Source organism: Ustilago hordei (genome assembly GCF_900519145.1).
Source record: "Ustilago hordei strain Uho2 genome assembly, contig: UHO2_contig_19, whole genome shotgun sequence".
NCBI classification, from domain to species: domain Eukaryota; kingdom Fungi; phylum Basidiomycota; class Ustilaginomycetes; order Ustilaginales; family Ustilaginaceae; genus Ustilago; species Ustilago hordei.
In genome coordinates this window covers 502251-520233 of record NW_024545256.1, presented here as the reverse complement: position 1 = coordinate 520233, position 17983 = coordinate 502251, and the positions used below count along the sequence as shown (strand labels likewise).

The 17983-nt window shown below is 54.8% G+C and overlaps 5 protein-coding genes across 5 annotated transcripts; 2 read left to right on the top strand and 3 right to left on the bottom strand.

Annotated features, from left to right (window-relative positions):
* Window positions 1–9: 9 nt before the first annotated feature.
* Window positions 10–1711, top strand: UHO2_06607 (uncharacterized protein; the record flags this gene model as incomplete). Its single annotated transcript, XM_041555023.1, has 3 exons — window positions 10–1001; window positions 1178–1261; window positions 1465–1711. 3 exons carry the CDS (start codon window positions 10–12, stop codon window positions 1709–1711), a joined length of 1323 nt encoding a protein of 440 aa, XP_041410957.1.
* Window positions 1712–2160: 449 nt separating this feature from the next.
* UHO2_06606 (putative multicatalytic endopeptidase complex chain PRE1) lies at window positions 2161–2901 on the bottom strand (the record flags this gene model as incomplete). The annotated part of the gene is made up of 2 exons (XM_041555022.1): window positions 2161–2536; window positions 2693–2901. 2 exons carry the CDS (start codon window positions 2899–2901, stop codon window positions 2161–2163), a joined length of 585 nt encoding a protein of 194 aa, XP_041410956.1.
* A 648-nt stretch (window positions 2902–3549) lies between these two features.
* Window positions 3550–4970, top strand: UHO2_06605 (uncharacterized protein; the record flags this gene model as incomplete). The annotated part of the gene is made up of 2 exons (XM_041555021.1): window positions 3550–4269; window positions 4356–4970. The coding sequence occupies 2 exons, from the start codon at window positions 3550–3552 to the stop codon at window positions 4968–4970; spliced, it is 1335 nt and encodes a 444-aa protein (XP_041410955.1).
* Window positions 4971–5476: 506 nt separating this feature from the next.
* Window positions 5477–6679, bottom strand: UHO2_06604 (uncharacterized protein; the record flags this gene model as incomplete). The annotated part of the gene is made up of 1 exon (XM_041555020.1): window positions 5477–6679. The coding sequence occupies one exon, from the start codon at window positions 6677–6679 to the stop codon at window positions 5477–5479; it is 1203 nt and encodes a 400-aa protein (XP_041410954.1).
* Window positions 6680–7823: 1144 nt separating this feature from the next.
* On the bottom strand, window positions 7824–17339 carry UHO2_06603 (uncharacterized protein; the record flags this gene model as incomplete). The annotated part of the gene is made up of 1 exon (XM_041555019.1): window positions 7824–17339. One exon carries the CDS (start codon window positions 17337–17339, stop codon window positions 7824–7826), a length of 9516 nt encoding a protein of 3171 aa, XP_041410953.1.
* Between the last annotated feature and the right edge of the window lie 644 nt (window positions 17340–17983).

Here is a 17983-nt window from a genome sequence, read left to right as displayed (position 1 = left end):
CAAGCCCAGATGAGCTCCCGACGATCTGCAAGAGTCTCAACAGGCAAGCGTCTGAGCTACCGGGAGGAATCCGACCAAGAGAATGCAGTCCACCATCTGACCGAGGACGAGTATCAGGCGGGAGACCGCGGATCGACAAGTGCTGATGAGGTGCTCAAGGACGGCTCGTCCGGAGATCCAAGCGAAGAAGAGGAGCAACGCGACCGACCTGCCAAACGTCGAAAGAAGAACACCTCAACTCCCTCCAAGCGCGCAGCACCGACGAGCATCAAAGGCGATGAATGCCAACCCGGCGTCACTCGTGTTGTAGCAAAACTCGTTGGGCCGCCTCAATCCGGACACGTTGCTCGTGGTGAACTCAGTCCGAACGTGCTCAAGTTCCTCTCAGATCTGCAGGCCAACAACGAGAGGCACTGGTTCGCCCGTCATGACGCAGTGTATCGCTACTGCTCGAAGAACTTCGCCGAGTTCACCGAAGCTGTGCTGAACGACTTCATGGAGAAGGTCGATTCTACGCTCCCGTGGCTGCCAACGAAGGACATTGCCTATCGAATCTACCGCGATGTCCGATTTTCAAATGACAAGACGCCTTACAAGACGAATCTCATGGCTTCCTTCTCGCGAGGCGGAAGGAAGGGTCCATTCGCTGGCTACCACCTTTTGATCAAGCCAGGTGGACGCAGCTTCATCGCCGCAGGCCGCTGGCAACCGGAGAGGGAGGACCTGGCAGTGATTCGGCAACACATTCTCCATGATACACCTGAAGCACAGGCCTTGAAAGCAGCGGTCAGGGAGACAGCGTTCACCAAGTGGTTCGGCGCACCGAAAGGCGAGACGAGCAAAACAGAGCCGAGAACGAAGAAGGGCGCCCGAGAGCAACAGCGCTGCAATCTTTGGGGCGGCGACGACCAACTGAAGGTGGCGCCTAAGATCGCTGGTGTTGACAAGATGCACAAAGACATCGACTGGCTGAAGCTCCGCAGCTTCTGCGTCATTCACAAGTGAGTGGCGAGTCCACGAGTGCCTACCAGATTGCCAGATGCTCCTTGATATCCAAAGCGTAGTGACTCTAGGCTAGCTCTAGCTTACACTTTGGCTCATGCTCGGACAGCATGGAAATGTTCGCATGCTGACACTCTATCTTTCCCTTTGACCCTCGCTTTTCTCCCTCTCCCAGCTTTTCTGATGCCGAGGTATTGCGCAAGGACTTCCGACAACGACTGGTCGAGGTGGCCAAAGTATCCGAGCCCCTTGTTCGCATGTGAGTTTCGACCCTGTTCTATTCAATGAGTAGTCAGCAGCGCAGAAGAGTTGTCCGCTCGCAGCATCACATCGACGTGCCAGTCCACGGATCCCGTGGGAATTCGGTCGCCTCATCGACTTGCCCAGAACAAGCACTGGTTTGCCGGTGGCTTACACCGAATTCCTTCCTTTCTCTTGTCTTCTGAAACCGCCCACCTACAGATTGAATTCGATGACCTCGCCAGATCCTCCATCTCCGCCTGGCTCGGATCATGATGGCGCCGATGCTGATGGTGCCGATGGTGGTGGCGGTGGCGATGACGATGAAGGATTCGTCGCCACAGAGTCATTTGACTATGTAGACGATGACGATAACGACGACGACAACGACAACGACAACGACGACAACGACGACGACGACAACGATAACAGCAGCGCCGATGAAGATGGCTACGGAGGCTACGAGTGACCGCAAGACTCGGCAACGAAAGCTTAGCTGCCTGCTACGGTTGGGTATTGGTGATACGCTTGAACATTGCGTGCCTCTGCTATCCGGCTTGATAGTGATGTTCGACCCCAAGTCTCGCAAAGACTGTATAACGTGCCCGAGGTAAAGCCGCTGCAGCTCAGTGTTCAGACGTGTACGAGTGGAATTACTTTGATCACTAGCTTACCGTATGCTGTTCGACGTCACATATTGAGTAGGTAAAACCCTGGAAGCGGATCAGCAAGACGTAGTGCGGCCGAGGTGTAATTCAGGAAGAGCCCAAAGGCCCAAAGGCACGCCAGCAGCAAGGAGGTTCACAACAGCATGACAAAGAAACGTAGGCAGAAATTGATACTATTACAATGCAACAATAAAAACAGACTTGGCTTTGCTCGAGTCAACATGGTGTCGAATGAGATCAGGTGCACCGTTCAGAGCTCAACAGTGCGAGCGCCCTCGCGATCAACGACACGAATGGTGAAAGTGCCGAGATCGACAATGAAACGCTGCTTTAGCTCGTTGATGCAGCGGCGCAACAAGTCCAGACCCTCCTCGAGTGACATATCGGGACGGTGATATCGATCTAGCGTCGACATGGCAAAGAATGCACCGTAGCCATGCGCTGCGAAGGGAACAGTGGCTAGCGTTCCAAGGTAGTCAATCCAGTACAATGCCGGTTCGGAGCTGGGTAAGTCGAAGCCGCCAAGGAGGAGGTTGACTTGATAAGCGTTCCTGGATCGCAGTGACTCGGCGAGCTCCTTGCGAATCCATGATGCTGCGGACTTTGGTCTCAATTCGACGTGGTTCCTGTAGTGGCGGTGATGATGACAAGGGCATGGAGACGATAGCAGAGCGGGATCAAGAAACCAAGGGATAAGTAGTGTAAGCAATTCAGGTCTTCATGCGCGGAAGATGGCAGAGTGGATGCGATGAATAACTGCACAAGTGCCACTTTGAACTTACCTGATGCTGTATAGTCTGCTGTTGCGCTCGATCCACTCGGAGAACTGAAGAGTGTCACCTGGCTCTCCCGAGAATGTCATGACGAGGTGATCGCTGAGCACCTTTTGCTTGTCGACGTCGGACTTCATCTTGACGATGGAACGGGCGGCGTTCGAGTCCGAAGCGATGATCGTGTAACCCTTGCCTGTGATACCGAAGGAGCACTCCATCTTGATAAGTATGTAGATGGTGAGAAGCGTGCGAAAGTGGTCGATGAGCTCGTGATTTGAGTATGCGAAGACGTTGGGCTTGACGTGAGGAGGCAAGTGCAGTTCGTGCCTAGAGTTTCGAGTGGTGCGGATCGTGGAGCTGCAGCGCTAAGTTGAGGTGGTCTGAGGATGCGAGACTTGCTTTGAGTGATGGGATACCTGCACGCGATGCGGAAACAGAGGCTGTGCGATGCTGGCGGTGGAGACCTGAAGAGACGAGGATAGAATCAAGAATAAGAGGGAGCCAAAGTGTTGGTTGGAGTGTCGTAACTCGCAACAAGGTGGCACTTGCGCAACCTCTCTCTGCCGTTCCTGAGCGGTTTGGGTGTTAATGTGGAGTGATCGACTTGCACTTCCTCTCTCTTTCCTCAGATCAGCTTCCGAGAATTCTAATTCCAGAAATGTTTGCAGACATGACGTAACAGCGATACTTTTTTTCACGCGTCTGCTAGACGCGACACCCAGAGAGGCCTTTGTGTTGTTCTCCTTCTCCTCCTCCTCTTTATACCTTCTGTCTCGTCGCGCTCAGCTGTCCATTCGTTCGGTCATCATTGCGACCATATATCCGTACTCTCAGTCTCGCCAGGGACTGGGCGCAGCTCGCACACGATGCCTTCGGCGCGGCGATCCTCACAAGCCGCAACGGCAGCGACTGCATCGACCGATTCAGCTAAGTCCAACGACAAAACAGCAAAAGCAGCAGCGTCCTCCTCTTTAGCAGCTTCGACAGCAATAGCAGCTTCCACAGCAACAGCACCATCGACACCAGAGCCGGCAAAAGCATGTCCTTCGGCTACAACAAAAAACCAGCCCTCAGCGTCCCCATCTCATCAAGACAAGAAGGAAGAAGCCTCCACCGACGCACACCTTGAACTTCTCACCGAGCACTTTGGCTACAACCCAAAGTCATTCATCGACGCGCTCGTCTACCTCTCCAACGAACACCTGTACAGCATTGCGACCGAGTTCGAAAATGTCGTCATGAACTTGTTGAAAGATGTCGACAGTGGGGAGCTCGAAGCGGAGCAAGGTATCCATGGAATCCTGACGCTCATGGAGAACGCATTGGACCACACGCTCGACACTTTTGAGCTTTACTGCTTCCGCTCCGTCTTTGGCATTCGCCCACGTCAGGCCAAATATATGACCTTGGATCATCATCGCGGCTTGGATCTCCGAGCGCAACAGGCAGGTGGAGCGAGTACCTCCAAAGCACAGCCCAAGCCATCGCGGAAGAGTCTCGTCGGAGCTTGGTCGAATCTCAGTGCCAAGGAAACAAGTTATCAGCTTGGAGAGACTGAAGATTCGCTCAAGCGCCAAATTGCTGCAGTCAGTATCTATCCACTCAACATCGGAGCATTTTCACAGCCGACACTGACACTGACACACCCTCACCTCGTTCCTTATGATTTCAGGCGAGAGCAACACAGCACAAGCTCCTTCTAGCGCAGAAGGCAACACAAGAGAGTCTCCATCGCGTGATCCAGCTCGCCGAACGTTTCGCAGCGGTCCTCTACGCTGACGACAAAGCCAATATCTCCACCATTTCCGACAAGTTCAAGCCAGCAGTCCCTGTGCTCACTGAAACCTTCGGCCAACACGCAGGCAAGCTCAAAGCCGACACCATCCCGCTTCTCAGAGCACTTCAAGAGCTTCGTGCTGCTGATCCACTGGGTGCACCGCTCTACTCGCCTGCTGGGCCTGTCAAGCGAAATGCAGGCGACGGTGAAGGAGATGACGACGGTGCAGGCGCGGATGCCAGAGCTTGGGAACGTGGACGTGAGGGATACCTCAACTGGGAGGCTGACCGCATTATCGCCAAGAGCAAACGCGGTGCTGCTGGTGGAAGCAATACCTCCACGACAACCTCTGGTGCAACGGTGACAGCTGCAGACGCAGAGCAAGCTACAGACGCTACTTTGCCTGCCGAGGATGACTCCAAAACGCCCAAACGAAAACGATCAATCGCCGGCGCACCAACATCGTCCAAGAGAAGAACACCAGGGACTGCTACCCGATCCCGCTCGTAGCTCATGCCGTCTTGTGCCATATTGTACTCTAGTTTGCTGCACAGCATCCAACTGCCAACGATCGTTAATCGAGAAGACCGCTGAGTTGCTCAAACGGCGTGGTTTTATCGCCTACATGCATAGCTCAACGCACCTCGCTCATCACACAGCATCACACCGCCGTCGACACCTTGGAGCGAGCCAGAGGACAGACTTGCGGTCGAAGGTCTCCCTCACACAGCGGACTATCTCAGGGTTGAGCGATGCTAACCTCCGTCAGAGAAGGGAGCTGACATGAGAGACGCCCATCGAACAGCATACTTGCTCGCCGACGTCTTTCCCAAAATGGTGTACTGCTACACCGCACCAAGACAATAATCATTCATCAGACAAGCCGTTAGTGCTGAATTTGTTAGATTGTCCGATCATCAGACGTGTGATGTTTGGTCAAGTATGAATAGGATTATGTGGTACTAAACTAAGCGGACAGATATGAATGAGGATTGGAGTATAGTGATGAACGACTCTCAGGAGGCGAAAATACCGACCTCTTGAGTCTCACGGCGAGGATCAACGGTACCGAAAAGTCTGTCCCAAACACGGGTCTGCTTTCCGTAGTTCATACCAGCCTTGCCGTACAAGTGGTGGTTCGAGTGGTCTTCAACAGTCAACTCCATACCAAAGGGGGCAAGGACAGCACCGAGAACAGGATGAGCCCAGTAAGCTCGAATACCAGAGTGACCGAGCGCCTCGACATAAAGAGTGTAACAAATAACAAGCCACATCTCGATGAAATTCATCTTGGGCGAAACGGCAGTTGCAAGGAAAGGAACGATAAACACCTCTAGCACCTCCTGGTAGTCGTCGGCAAGGATCGAGAGGACGGGCGTGGGATGTTTAGTTGCATGGTGTTGTCTGTGCACAAACCAAAGGACATCAAACTCGTGACATGAACGGTGGTATAGGTAGAACCAGTAGTCGAGAGCAATTTCCCACCATCCGATCTTGAGAGGAGTAGCCCAAGAGAGACCGGACCAGATGTTGGTCATGTCACCACGCCATGCGAGCAGGAAAGGGCCGAGAGTACGGAAGATGGTGTAGATGAAGATCGACTGGCCGAGGTGATTGACGTGTTTGTCGTCGACCATGTCACGACCACGATTCTGCTCGTCAAGAGTACCATATTCAGCCATGTACCAGTGAAGACGCTTGATCATGGCGATGGCGAAGAGGATAAAGCAGGTGTGATACATGAGCCACGCCGGTGCCCAATGCATCGTGTGGTCGGGCAAGGCGACATTCCACACAGTGTGAAGGAGAGGAGCGAGAGATGCGGTGGTGAGGATGAAGACATTTTCCTTCCAGATTGGCTGGGTTGGAGGAGGACCGCGCAGCTTCTCCGAAGTGTCACGCTTGGCATAGCAGACATCGGGAGCGAGATCCATGGAAGCGATAAACTCCCAGAGGTTGCGCTCAGCTGCTGGCTTCAGATGCCATGTCGTCTTGGGTCGGACACCGTAAACCTTATCATAACCTTGGCCGGTGACGGGGTCAGTAGCGATGGCCTTCTTGCCATAGCCGCCCGGTGCATACGGCGATGGCTCATCGCATGCATTGTCAGGTGCGATGGATGGGCCCTCGGTGCCAGTGAGCTTCTGATCACCCATGGGTGGACGTGTGGTAGGGGTGCGACCGGCCTCCTCAGGATAGTCGTGTACTGCGGCAGACATGGTGAAGAGAGGATTTGTTGTCGTGCGTGGGGAAGGGCCCGTGAGGAGTGCGGGGGGGGGGGGGGGGGGGTGTATATATCATCTGGGCATGACAGGTCGACAGCGAAGGTAGAAAGCAGTTTGCCACCGCCGTTACTCGTCCAAGGGGCACTAGGGCAGTGTGATGAGGGGCCAGCCCCAAGGCTCAATGGAGTGGCAACCGCAGAGCCTTTTCTTTCAGAAGCAAAGCAGTTGATTGGATGCAGCGGAGGAGGCAAAAGGATCCGCGGTCCCAAGAGCAAACAAGTCGTTGAAAGGCTCTTCTGCGTCAAGGTTGCATCATCATCAGCATCGATGCTGTTTGCGGTTCAGTTGAGTTCAAGTTCATGGCTGTCAGACTCAATCGACTTAGCGCCGCTCGCTAATTCCACCCGACCCAGAGGAATTCGTCAGAAAGAAATCCCGAAAAGAATGTTGCCTTTTTGCTGTCTTTGTCTCTTGGTCTCTCTCTGAGTCGCTCTCTTGAAACACCCTACTCGTTATCAGCTTGGTCAACGTTTTTGCCACACTCAGACATGTGAGCGCCAGATGAAAAAGTCCAAGGGCCATTTCATCGTACAGCTTGAGCGGGCAGAGGTGTGCAGCCGACGCAGAGGCCCGCAATCATTTGCAAATTGCCGATTTAACGTGGATGACGCTATTCAAAGCCTCTTGTTCTTTCGTCCGTTGCCTTCGAACGTGAAAGCAGCTTTTGCCTCTCCTGATGTCAGCGGCTTATCACCCTTCCGCCTTAAGATTTCATAAAAAGAAAACCCATTCATTTGGTAATCAAGCTTCCTCTCAGCCCACCGTGATGACCCCGCAACAGCATCGTGTCGAGCTCGAGCCCTGACCTCATCATCCAACCAGCCTGGACCCGGCTTCACACGCGAGGTGGTCTGAAGCACGCTGACGACGCGCAAACCATTCTCGATACTGGAACCTGATTCAACTCTGTGTGTCTCCAAGACCTTCCGAGACCAGCTCTGATCCTGCTGAGTTGCTGCATTTCGTCTCTCTGCACCGCAAACTTCTTAGCCAAGCCCTCGCTGCTTCTGCACAACCGATGATGCCTTACCCCGCATTTCACATTCTTTTCCGACATGGTGTTGGTGTCGAGGTTCAATTACAATGCTGCCTGCCATCCATGAAAGATGGCTGATAGATTGCCTGCATCCATCGCCTGCTGGATCAAGTCGTTGACCGTGTATTCGATGCTCAGCGACGAGGAGAGCTTGGCCATCACCGATGTGATCGCACGATCTGCACTCAACTCGGCCGTATCGGTCCCGATCCCACTTGCCACCTCGCCGTGCATGCCATACGGTGTAGTTGATCGCGAACTTGATCCACGTGCGACGGTAAGCATTGCTGTTGGCGTTGGTGCAGGTGTAGATCGGCCTCCACCGCTCGCAACTACGCCCGATCGCTCTATGCTAGCAGCCGGCAATGAACTTTCTTCCTCCGCTTGCCTTTGCAACACCTTGATCGGGTTTGATGTCCAAGCGAACAGTGGATCGTGCCGGAACACCTCGAGCACCGTCTTGATAACATCTCGGTGAGCTCTGAGCATTCGTAGAGTCTCTTCGCAACAACGTCGAAATGTGCCTTCGACGCCATTGACACCCATACCATCTACAATGTCACGTGTCAGTCGGAACGGCACCAGCTCTGGGATCGGAAGCAGCTTGCCTTGGTCGAAGGCAACGCCAAAGTCAATGTGCACCAACTCTCCACTCTCCTTATCCAGCAGGATATTCGAGACATGTCGATCGCCCAGTCCCAGCGTGTGCCCTACGATCGAGTTGGTGCTGACACTCCGAGTGTAGCGCAGCCGCGTCTCGTACCAGTCCCTCGGCATCCTGGAAGCCTCACTGAAAAAGTAGTGCAAGGCCGGGCGCATCCTTTCGCACACGTCCAGGAATGCTTCCAGTTTCGTCTCGGCCGGCAGACTCTGCGCATCACGAATCTTGGCTCTTGCCTGCAGTGGCGTCAGGTCATTGCCTCGATACTTCTCATGCAACGCGAGCAGCACCTCGCCCAGCGGTACCGTATTGGAGACAAACTCGAGCATGCCACACTGTGGACCAAGCGGCAGCACGGCATACGTTCGAATAGTGAGACGACGCTCTCGGGTTTTGCGGTCCGCGTGAAGCAGCTCGTTCACCACGCGGAACACCTGCTGCATCACAGCGTCTTGTCGCAGATCATCGTCACGCTTGAACAGTTGCTTGTATCGCTTGCCGTCGCTGCCGATGCACTCGCTGATCTTGGGCAGATGGATGCCTCCGGCAGTTGTGAATGTGTCGCTGTACCTTGTGATCGACACAAAGCTTTCGTATCGGCACGTTGGATCGATTTCGAGACGCGCAGTTGCAACTGGCACATCTACACTTCGCATGCGGGCCAACCTCAACTCGCCCGAGGGTGGCATGCGTAGCGCGCCCTTCTTGACGCTTCCACTGCTCTGAAAATAGCGATCCGGGCGTGAAGTGAGATCATACTCGGCCCATTCGACGTAGGCCAAGCATAGCTCCTCGAATGCCTTGATCCTCTTGCTGAGCGCAGGACGCCGCTTGATGTGATTCCAGATCTTCTCCGCAGCCGTGGACCGTAGAATCTGGGGTGAAGGCGATAAAGATGAGCTTTCCGAAGGACCCAAAGAGTTCCTGGGGCTTGGGCCTTGCGTAGACGCCTTCGCGTCTGCCCCTGTCTTGATCAGAGCAAAGACAGCGTAGAGGCAGTGAAACGGATGGTCTTGACACATGCGCAGCAGCAACTGCGCCAGATTGGTCTGGAAGGGCGTCATGCTGTCGCTGGAATCCGATACTTCCGTCAATCGAGCTGAGAGCTGGTGCATCAGTGCGACAAACTTGCGCGATGCAATCGAGGAGAGGGAGGTGGTCAACAGGCGGTTGAGACCAGCCTCGGCTGCGTTCTCAAACCAGAGCGAGATGAGCCTTGCGACCGCATCATCGTGGGCGTCGGCAGACGCCAGCGCTCTGGCATACATGGCTACACTGCGATGCAGGAAGTGTGTCCTCGATGCCTCGAGCTCCGTCAGACGAGTCTGATCCTGCCGAAGCATCTTCTCAGCCTGTCGCTGAAATTGAAGCAACTTGCCACGCTCTGTTTTCGAGGTCGTCCTTTCGCACTCGCGTTGGTTCTGTGCAATCTCCTCGAGTCGTCGATCGATGTAGAGACGAAGACGTGTGATCTCGGCCAGATCGGACCCGCGATGGTGTTCCTCTGCGAATCGCGCCCACCGGTAAGCAATCTCGCACTGCTCCCCTGCTGCAGCTGGATCTCTCAACGATGTCGCCGTCTCGGGCGTGTTCGACGATGCGATGAGCCTCAGAGCCGGCTCGAACAACGCTCGATCGATCTCCCTAGGATGCTGTGAACGGGCAGTAGCACGCCACTGCGCCAGCAACGCCAGCAAACGTGCGCCTCGACGCTTCTGAGGAGCTGGAGAACTGGCCTTGACACTGAGATCGTCGACAATCTGTGAGAGCAGCTGCATGGCAGGCGAGTGCTCCTTCTGCTCCCAAAGCACAGCAGCAAACTCTTCTCGTGCTACGTTGGCACCATCGTCGATCGCCTTTTCGATCCTCTCTGCTCTCGCGGTCGCATTGATGGCCTTCTGCAGATTTTCATGCTCACGAGCCTGTCGACTGAGCAGGACCAACAGTGAACGCTCCACCTTTCCTGCTTCCGCTGCTGGGCCATCAAGAGCATCGCCGATCTGCATCCTCGATAAACGCTGTCGCGCCGCTTGTAGCACCGACCGACGGGTGTTGAGCACTTTTTCCGTCACATCAAAGTGATGGTCGCTGTTTACGCTTGTCCAGGTAGCTCGAAGATGCGCAACGGCTTCATCAGCTCCGAGCGAGGCCGAAGCCTTGCGCCATTCTTTGACTTGACTCAAGGCGAGCAGCTCACCTTCAATAGCCCGCATGGCTGAGATGCTCTCGATGGGCGTCGAGCAAAGCGCCTGCAATTGCGATGGGATCGTTATCGATAAGGCCCGATCTGCATCGTTCTCTGAGCCAAGTTGACGTAGTGCCTGGAGCACAGTGTCAAGATTATGGTCTTTGCTGGTCGCCGCCGGTACAGCTCCGGGTAGGTCCCAACTGCCTCCAATGATGCCATAGTACGATGAAGGGATGACGGCCAGGCTGAGTCCAGCCTCTGAACGCGGACCGACACTGTCGAATAGGCGATTAAATCCTAGCGACGAAAGGCTCTGACGAAGCGATCGACCTTCGGAGCCTAATCGACGCACGCCATCCGAGCTCGAAGCCTCAAAGTCAGCGGCGTGGTACTGAAAGGCCCTTAGCCACTGTCCTTCATGGTGCAGCCGCTTAAGAAGCAACTCTCGCACATCTCCATCTGTGATTCCGTAAAATGCATCAGGATCATCAATATTCATGTACGCTTCGTGGAGCAAATTCGTCCCTGTTCGGACGGCAGGCTCGCCAGATGCTGGGCTCCCGCCCTGGTGCGATGAACCATGCTCAACGAAGAAGATGGCTGCCGAGAACATGCCACAGGCGATGCATCGCTGTGCAAGTAGGTTCGTGTCGACGTTATACCAGTAGCAAACCTTGTCCGGTTCTTCGTGCATCGGGCGAAACGACCTCACCGCCAAGAGAGACTCTACGATGATCTCGCTGCATGCCGGGTCGGAAGTGCTTGTTTTCAGTACCTGCTCGAAATGTTTCGCTACTGCTGCACGGAAGCTCTCGCGTATGGTTTCTTGTGTTGGCGGTTGCGAATGCTTCCCTGAGGTACGTCTCTTGGCACTGGACCGGGTCGGTGGTGACGGTGTTTCTAGCTCGATGTCGGTGCTTGTGAAGCAGAGAAGTAAGATCGGGAGAAGAGCTCGCGCTGCTTCGGCATCGTTGGACACAAATGAGGCGATGGGACGGAAGATGGGCTGACGTCGTGCGGCAAAGAGGACATCACATAGCAAGGAGGCAATGTTGCAGACCCAACGATTGGGAGAAGCTGCTGTGTCTCTCAAGTCGGGTTCCAGCAGATCGTCAGCCTGCGGTGGTGCTCCGCTGGGGACGAGCGGACTGATACCGGGGCGAATCCGATCGAGTTCCTGTCGAGTCTGTGCGGGTACCTTGGTGGAATGGGCTGCTACAAGACTGCCCTGGCTGGCTGCGGCGATGTTGCGCAACGTCTCGAAGGCCTGATAATTTTGCTCCAGGATAAAACTATGCCCCAGCTGATGAATTGCAAGGATAGCTGCGGCATAAAGACCGCTGATCTGACTGGTGTCGACAGTGTTAAGGAACATATCACAGGGTATCTGGTGACCATTACCCATCCCGCGGCGCCCACTCCGCTCGAACGATGCCACCTCGCCGCTACTCATGACGATTGTGAAGATGTCGCTGATCACATCGCTTTGCGCTTCACCGCTGGCACGATCCTGATCGGCGGTTCGACAGTCAGCCATGCGCTGCAACAGCTTCCATGCTGACTGGCGGCAGAAAGCACGGAGGTGCGACTTGTTCGTCTTCCTGAGCACGGCTCGAATGCGATGCAGCGATGCCATCTGGAGGGCAGTGCGTGGACACGCGTCGAGGGCGAAAGACAAGGTGTCGACGTCGATCAGTCCTTCAACCGACACAAGCTCTGTCGCGGTAACTTGGACAGGCCACAGGAGCACTATGGCGGACGTCGCCACGGATGATGATTTGGCAACCGCACGAGCGGCGTCGAATAGCCAGTCGCCAATGTCGGCCTTCTGATCCAGCTCGACTGACAGTGCATTGGACCAGGTAAGGATGCATGACACTAAAGCTTCTGAAGACTGCTCAGCGACTTGCGAATGGTTACAGGCATGAACAAGAATGGGTCGAAAGTCGTCCCGCAGATGAGGCTGGTCGAGTAGCTGGTCAATGCTCCTGATGAGCAGGCGTGCATTGAGTTGATCTGTCCAGAATGCGTCGCCACACATAGCAAGGTAGATTCGCAAGGTAGCGCACAGTCGCAATTGATCGTTGACGAACCGTGAGGATGCGATCTGATAGAAAAGATGGCGCAACACGTTGTAGATCACATCCTTGCGGAAGGGCTCGATCCCGAGGCCGGGCAACGCTGACAGTGCCGTGCAGACCACAGCAGATGGGAAGAAAGGTCGGCTTGGCTCGTGTAGAGATGCAGCAGAGCCGTTCGTCGCTGGAGTCAGAGCCGAAAGAGCCTCACCCAATGCGGCTCCTTGCTGCGTGAGGGCTTGCACGGCTGACCGCCGGCTCCCTGCTATATCGACGCCCGGTTCGTGGTAGAGCGACAGCAGCGTGGTCACAATGAGGTCGTCGGCATTGGTGATCATTTGACGCAGCTCAGAGTGATTGTCACTCTCCGCAAAGCCGAGCATTGACAATTCGTGTAATGCTTGCTGGCAGATGGTGGGCAGATCGGTTGGCCCATCTCTCTGGCCTGCTTCGACGGCAAAGCCTAGATAGGCAGCTGTTAGGAAAGGGAGGCATTCTTGCAGGGCTTGCTGAGATGTTCGCCTAGTAAGATGCACGAGCGTGTCGAACTGCGTTCTTCCCTCAGGGGTTTGAAGGGCGAGGAGCATACTGCCACAGGCAGCGAAGGTGGCTTCCAGACATTCGCGCTTGCTGGAGAAGCCTAGCACCTTCCAAGGCAGCTGCAGTGGATCATAAGCGTTAGTCGCCATGCCCCAAGTTATTTGCGCCGCAAAGGCCTGATAGCAGCTCGGTGCATCTGCAAAGCCTAGACGTACAGCAACCTGTGCGAACAATTGCTGAACAGTGACTGGCAACATGCCGGTCGCCAGAACGATCTCGAGTAGATGGAAGAGCGAGGACCTACGAACGGACGAATTGGCGATGGCCACATTGCACAAGCTTAGGGCTCGAGTGAGGATTTTCTGAGGGATGCTCGAATCACTCGGTAGCCCATCGCGAAACGTCGAGTAGATGCCGGCAATATGCGCCTCGTCGCTTGACACAGAGTCGAATGCAGTGGAAGCGATCGATGATCCTAGGGCACGAACGCGAATGTCGGCGTCGGCATTGACCTGGAGCAATGCGTTGAGCGGTGAGAAGGCGGGTCCACGTGCGCTGCCGGACTGACACATGCGTCCCTCCGGATCGAGACGAAGGCAAGTGGCGAGAAATTCAGCGCAGGCCACTTGAACCTGCCATGGAGCTGGCCACTTGGTCCTGCCGATCTGATCTGCGAAGAAGATAGCCAGCTTCTGCACCTTGTCGAACAAATCCGACTGCTCGTCCAGCTCTTCGAGCAGTAAAGGTACAGCATGGGCCACGGCATTCACTGCAGCAATCCTCGCTGCAGGTAGCTTGGCGAAGTGATACGAAGTCAGTAGCTCCGAGCCAATGCGATCGAGAGCATCGACGAGGTCGCGCTGGCTAATCCACAGCGTACCAATGCTTCGCGATTCGAGGAGTACGGGTGCCAGGGAGATGATGGCTTCCACGGGACAGTCGAAGAACAGCGAGACGATTCGTTCGTCGCGTTGCGAGTCTGCATTTCCCGAGACGATCCTGGGTACCTCGCCAAGCAGACGGAGAACCACGCTGACGATGTGCTGCGTTGATTGCATGCACGACTGTGCCTCGGTGCTCCATGCACGCCTCTGGCTCGACGATCCGCTCTCGGGCATGTCATCGAAGGCGTCGCGATTGTTCGCTCCAGATGCGGACGCCAGCTGACTCTCCAATTGTTGATCACCGAGCAGTGCGCGTTCGAGGACTCGCTCGCAGCATGACATCATTGCTTCCGCCATTTCGGCATCTTGGATCGCCACCCAAAAGCGCTTGTGGGAATCGTCGAAGGCAAGGGATCGTGACACGGCTGTGTGGGATTGAAAAGGCGTGATACCACTGTTGGCTGCGATGCCGCTTGCTGCGCCAGGGATGCGAAGCAGACTGGTGAATGGTGCATCACCTGAAGCTGAGAGGATGCCAGACGGGACGAGGAGACCCAGTTGTTGGATGACCAGTTTACATTCGTCAACGCACATGCTCTTCGAAGTAAAGGCAACGTCGACAAGCTTCATGATGACTTGGCAGTCGGAACGGATGCGCGGATGGCGAGACACACTGCTTCGCGGATGCGAACGGGCCCGAATCTCGACAGTAAGCATGGCAACATGCAAGGCTGATATCGCAGCCTGACAGGAGGCTGAGGGCTGGGAGCCGAGCTCGCCTACGAGTCCTTTGAGCGCCTCAGCACAAGCCATGACTTTTTTGTCCAGGACCGAGATCATTCTTTCATAGGACTCCGCCGATAACAGGGGTGGGGTGTCTTCCGGTGCTTCCTTGGGTACGGGATTGTTCGCCTCTGCTGCCACACTGATGCAGGATTTGAGTGTGAGGTCGCGCAAAGGTTGCAATTGAGCGCGACGGCGCATGAACTCAGCAATGCTGTCAGTGTAGGTGATGTCGCTCATGCATGTTGTGTCTGGATAGCCAGACCTTCGTTCGGTGACGATGCAGTCTAACAGACGAAGCAGATCGTGATAGGGGAGAAACATGGCTGCAGATCGACCATTCGATGTCGACGATGTTGAGCGAAAGGCATCTACGGGCGAGTAGGTGTTGGAAAACCAAGCTCCGATCTTTCGTTTCGGATCCAAATGCTGATATTTGCGGTCGGAGGCAGTGCGAAGCAGAACCAGCGCCATCAGATGGCAGACGCTATCACAAAGAATCGGTGGCCCCTGAAGGTCGACTTCGGCGAGGAAGCGAGAGAGGGCGGACACCTCCCCATCCTCGGGAATCGCTCCTCTGACCAGCAAGATGCTTTGCAGAAACGCTGCAGCGCGACAAGTATCTGCGAGCTGTAGACTTTGCATCGCATGTGACGAAGCAAATCGGCCTGATGGAGTCTTGATCCAGTTGAAGTTGCTATCAGTGATCTTGGTGTTTGCCGTATCGTAGGTCATCGCAATAGCACCGAGAGCAACGTAACTCCAGGATATGATATGTGCATCAGTGTTGGTCGGGAGTTGAAGGAGTCTTTTCTGAACGCCGTCTCCAACATTGTCGTGTCCGATAAAGTCGGGATGAGTGAGCACAACAAAGGTGAGTAGCTGGAGAGCACAGAGCCTCGCAGCAGATGTCGGAGGAGATGTCTGTTCGGTGCCTGTGATGATGTTGAGCAGGTGCCGAAGCCAGGAGAATTTGACAGACCTGATGGATCTTTCCATCTTTCTCCTTTTCTGTGGGCTGGAAGCTGTAGGGCCTATTCCACGTTTCGCATTCGAGACATTCTTTGGAGTGGATGAAGGCTGGCTGGATGTTGCCAGAGATGGGGCGGGCTCGTCGGCTGCGCCAACGCGATGATTGGCAGGAGAGGTGCCGTTCTCCTCTGAAAGGTGATCCATCAAAACTAGAGCCTCGAGAAGATCGACCTGAAGGGTAAGACGACACCATGCCAAAGTATCTTGCTCGGCGGAGTAAGGACCCAGATGAAAGGCCGAGTTGCAGAGGACGGAAGATGATTTAGAGGAGCCCGTTTGGGACTGCTGTGGCCAATGAAAGACAAGTGCGTCGAGTCTCATCGGCTCGAGGCCCCAGCGAGTTTGGGGATCTCGGAGGAGGGTGTCGTAAGCGAGCTCAAGGAAGTCAGCCGCCTCGATGCGCAGAGCTGCAAAGTTGGGATGGTCCTGGGACAGGCCGACCTCAGTCTGTTTAGTGGCGCAGGATGCGATGAGAGGGGAAACGATGCGTAGGAAGAGGAGAAGCTGGATTTTCAAGAGACGATTCTTGGTGTCCCAGAGATAGAAGAGGATGCGACGCAAGACGAGCGTGGAGTAGATGACCTCTCGGGTGTGATTGAGCTCAAGATGCTCGATCAAGGTGACGAAAGCAGTCATGGCAGGCAAATGAGCGGATGATTCGACGTCGAAGAAGAGGAAGAATCGGGTATAATCAGCGAGGAGCTGGAGACCATAGCCATGAGAGCCAAGGAGAGGAGCGACGGTGGAGGCCATAAGGTGTCGAAGAGACTCTGCTGTCACTGCATCCTCGAGACTGAGAGTACGGCGATTCGTACTGGCGGAGGGAGGAGCAGGAATCAATGCAAGCCATTCTTGGGGATTGGTGGCGGCAGCTGTGCCTTCGAGGTCTCGTCCGAGAAGAATGTCGAAGCAGAGCGAAGAGGCAGTACACCAATCTTCGGGATCGAGATGATCGACATGGTGCTGATGCTTGAGGATAGCGCAGAGTGCAGAGATGTAGGCAGGAGCAATAGGGCGGAGAAGAGTTCCGCGGTGGTTGAGCATCTGAAGGATGTGTGTCAAGAGAGCCTTGACGACCTTGCGAGTGAGCAGAGATGCGGCTCCTTGAACGAGAGAGCGAAGCACCTGCGCTGCTCGTTGCAGCCGAGCCAGAGCCACCGGTTGCGCATCGGAGAAGGAGCCTTTGCGTATACATGCCGCCTTCTCGGCGAGCACGCAGGCGAAGAGGGACTGGAAGACCTTGAGCCATGCTTTGCCATCCTGCTTAGACTCGAGGTTGTAAACATTGTCCAGGTCGGAGAAGATGTGTTCGAGTGCTTCGAGACCTTGCTGACGTTCCTTGATCTTGTCGCTGCGGATCTGTTCGAGAGCTTCCTGGAGAGAGAAGGCCATCTTGCCGCAGAGGGAAGGCGGTGGAGGAGCTATGAATCGGACATGCTACGATGTTGCATTTGGAGCTGAAATGAGCGATTCGATTGGATGCTGATGATGGCAGTGGCGTTTGGAGAGAGCGGTAGATATGTTTGGTAGAGGTCCGTATGCTGGAAGGAAGGCTGAGTGCGGAAAGAATGGAATGGTCTGTTGTCAACTGGCGTCACGACCCCTTGCAACGTGTTGAGCAAAAGTGATGGTGCGGAAGGAAGGTCAGTTAGATTGGTTGCCGCAGTCAGTCAGTCTTGACATAGAATGTCATCGTACCAAGGTGCTATTTGCGAGAAAGAGATGCTGTGAAAGGTGGCCTATTGAAATGCTGAGTCGATATAAAAGATTCTGATTCAGGGTCCAAAGCCTTCTAGCCTCGGGAAAATTCTATCCCGTCTGGACTCAATCGCACGAAATAAAACCGAGAAAGTTCAACTTAACACGAATAAAGAAAACCCCAGTCCCAGTCCCCGATCTCCATCATATCGGCATGCCCGATCTGGGAATCAGATCGACTTTCCCCAGATTCGTCTTCAGATCGTGTCCTACTTGGATCGTTATCTTGAGCATCCTACACTCTCCTCCGCTCTCTTCGCTGTCAGGTTCAAGGACTC